At 36.8% G+C, this 3573-nt stretch overlaps 1 protein-coding gene across 1 annotated transcript; it reads right to left on the reverse strand.

Annotated features, from left to right (window-relative positions):
* Nucleotides 1–213: 213 nt before the first annotated feature.
* Nucleotides 214–2718, reverse strand: LOC121994968. The gene is made up of 3 exons (XM_042548838.1): nt 2611–2718; nt 683–1065; nt 214–272 (listed from the first exon to the last, which is right to left on the reverse strand). Exons 1-3 carry the CDS (start codon nt 2716–2718, stop codon nt 266–268), a joined length of 498 nt encoding a protein of 165 aa, XP_042404772.1. The 3' UTR covers nt 214–265.
* Nucleotides 2719–3573: the final 855 nt, after the last annotated feature.

Below are 3573 nucleotides of genomic sequence, written 5' to 3' on the forward strand. Positions count from 1 at the left end.
ACACTATGGTATGGTATTGTCATGCATATATATAAAAACAATCATTAATAACAAATATAACCGCATAGCTATCAACAATAGGTCAACATATAAGGACACACAATAAGGTATTAAACTCAAGAGCAATATAGGATAGATTTAAGGTAAATGAGTAACTACGACCTCATCAAAACATGACAGTAAACAATCATTCATTACAATCAAAACTACCCACCTCGATGTAGCATGTCCAAATCATCTTCAAGTCCGTGAGATCGCATCAAACTCAAATCCTACAAATATAGGATATAAAGAACCTAAGAGTTTATTAATCAATAATCAAACTCTATTAATTAATTAATCAACTTATTAGTTCATCTTCAAATTAGTAATTTGAATCCTTTATAGTTAGGTCAACTAACCATATTTACTAACTTTTGAATTAACCCATTAAGTGATCATGTTACCATTTGTTCACATCTAAGCCAATTGAATCAATTAATTTACTTTATTAAACTTATCACACCAATTACTCAATTAATGAAATCGATTCAATTAATTACACAAATATGAAACCTATCAATTGATTAAGCACCTTTAATTAACTCAAGTAATACTAATGGATTAATTAATTAATTAACCAATATATTGCTTAATCAAAGTAAATTAATTAGCTTAATAGAAATAACTAAAGATTCGTTACCGTTCCCTTCTCTTCCTCGGCAGCGGGCATCGGCAGGTGGCGCCAGCCTTCGAAGACGCTGACAGGGATGGTTCATGAAGCGGCGAGGTGGATAGCAGCTGGCGGCTGCTGTTCACTCTTAGGCAGCAGTTGTCGGCGTCCAATGCTAGCCAATGGTGGCTGCGGCTATGTGGTTTGGGCATCAGTGATTCCTCCTCGAGCGGTGACAATGTGTACACAGTCGCTGTACAACAACTTCTGAAGTTGCTAGACGGTAGTCGCTGGCTCACTGGAGGAGGGAGACTGTGGGCATCGTGGACAGGGAGGCTGGTGGTTGGATGTGCTGCTCGAGGCAATGCGATCCTTCTCGCAGTGGAAACTGCAGCTGTCGACGGAAACCACGGCTGTCAGCGCGTGCGAGTGAGGAGGGGTGGCCGAAAATGAACGTAGGAACCGGCCACGCGTAGGCGACAGTCCGCCTTGGACTTCGTCGACGCGTAGCAGCGGAGATGGCGAAACGCGTGAGTCGAAGAAGAAAGAATTGGTAGAAAGCATTAAAACTTAGGTTTTAATTAACTAAACCTATGGTTTCATATTCAATCAACTCCTATTTAAATAGAATATTCCTAAACAGTCTTTATATCTTAGCCCTTTATCCCATGAAATATAAAAAGACCATCCTATAAAATCCAAGAAAATTTCAATAAATTCTAAAAGTTCATATAAATTTATTTCTTGATAAATTATTCACTAAAAATATTTAGTTTCCTTAAAATAATTTAATTATGTTAAATTTTAATTATTTTAAATCTTTATTTATATATTTTTTTGGTATATTATATTCTCCCCACTAATAAAAATATGGTCCTCAAATTTACTACTCAATCTGTAATATAAAGGTATTCTCATGTAAGGATAGCAAGTATACCCTTATAATAGTTCATTCTAGTATCTCAAAAAGTTTATAATGGTCTAGGAACCCTTATACATTACATGATCTACTACTAAAGTAAATAATCACTACACTATTGAGTTATGAGCCCACATAGCTTCCGCTATATTTGTATTACCATCTAGCTAATTATTGTGGGTAAAATCCAGTAGGTATAAATTATCTTCTAGCTACTTTCGATGTTTATCCTGTATGTTCGAAGTAAGTCCTTCAGTTAGTGAATGGTGTGCTTCGTCTGTCTGTTTGAAATTCTACACAAAAAGAAGTTTTGTACACATGACTCATTGGAAACTCTGCCAAATGATCCAAAGAGCCAATCTAGGATGTTAGTAGAAGATGGTCGAACTTAGTTAATCGATCAACGATCATTCAATTAGAATTATGCACCCTCCAAAATCCATCATACTATGACCCCCTTTTCACTTAGGTGCAAAATCTTCTGAAGTAAGTCTACTAGTCTTTGACGTTCCTTGTGGGTTATGGGCCCCCCCCCCCCCCCCCCCCATGATGCTGTTGTACCACTCTGATATTCTTCCTTCACTTGTTGATACACTAAGTATCGAACTGCAAGGTCCCCAACATCCTTAACCTGAGATTGTGCTTCTCGATCTCCAATAAGTCATTGATGAGCCCGACCATGCTTCCAACTTGGTATCAGTTGGTGTCATTGGAGAATCTACTTTCTCTGCATTAGGTTCAGGTCTCAAAATGTCAACTAGTCACTTCCGTGATTAACCCTAACCACGACTATGAATAAGATTGACTCACTAAGTGTCATCATGCTAGAAATGAATAATTGAGTAACTAATAGTCAAGTATAGAAATAGCTACACCATCCAATAAAATTGGAAAGAATCAAACCAACCATACCTTAATTCCAATGATGTTCTACTTGTCTAATAATAAATTGCATCAAGAAGTGAAAACAAAAAAAGGTAAGATAATCACTAAAAGTATACCTTACTTTTCTATAGCTAAGAGATGTCCTTCGGCTTGCCTTGCATCCCAAACTCGAAAAACCATAATCAAACAAGATGGAAATCCCAAAAACACAAAACCCCACATTTGAACTCGAATCATACTCTGATACCAATAAAATTGTCATGCCCCGAGGGTATACTTGTATGTTAGATAGAACGGTACCCCCATGACAATATAAGGAACAATCGATATCGAACCAATTCAAGTCAAGATAAAACACCAATGTAATATAATAACACCAAGTCACAAATGATAATACGTGTATGTATGCATGAACAAATGATCATCTTAAACAAATCAAAAACATAACCTACAACATCACTATTCGATACAAAAAAAAAGGACCAAAATTTCAAACAGCGTAAAGTACACCAACAACTCAAATAGAAATTCAAACTCGAGTAGGAATGACAGCTAGGACCTCTGAGCGACACAACACCTCCTCTATCTACTAACCTGAAAGTTAAAGGAAAAGCAAGGGATAGTGAGTATAACAACTCAGTGGATAGAAGAAGATAGTACATGAATAATATACTGTCAGGAGATCAAAGTATGCACTCTCAGGTAAAATATTTACTAACCAACGTACGTATCCCAACATAATCACCAGCTAATCAAAAGTATAATAAATAACATAACACTACACTAACCTACTTAACCAAGTATAACCAATAAATCGAAAGTGCATACCGTACATCCAAAGCCACCTACATAAACTCAGCACATAACAAGCATATAACCAACATATAACAAACATATAACAAATCCTAACAGCACGGAACAACATGCTACCACGAATGGATCTCGTGGGCAGCTAGGGTATCTACTATCTGCGGGTGACAATACATGCTACTATATGATCCAATGGGTAGATAGGGCGAGGTAGCTATCTAGCTCCTCAGTTACTGATTGCAGGCAACATTACATGCTACCACTCTCTGGTCTAGTGGGCAATCAGAGTGCATAAATATCATTTTCT

The sequence above is a fragment of the Zingiber officinale genome, chromosome 6A (assembly GCF_018446385.1).
Source record: "Zingiber officinale cultivar Zhangliang chromosome 6A, Zo_v1.1, whole genome shotgun sequence".
In the NCBI taxonomy this organism is placed as follows: domain Eukaryota; kingdom Viridiplantae; phylum Streptophyta; class Magnoliopsida; order Zingiberales; family Zingiberaceae; genus Zingiber; species Zingiber officinale.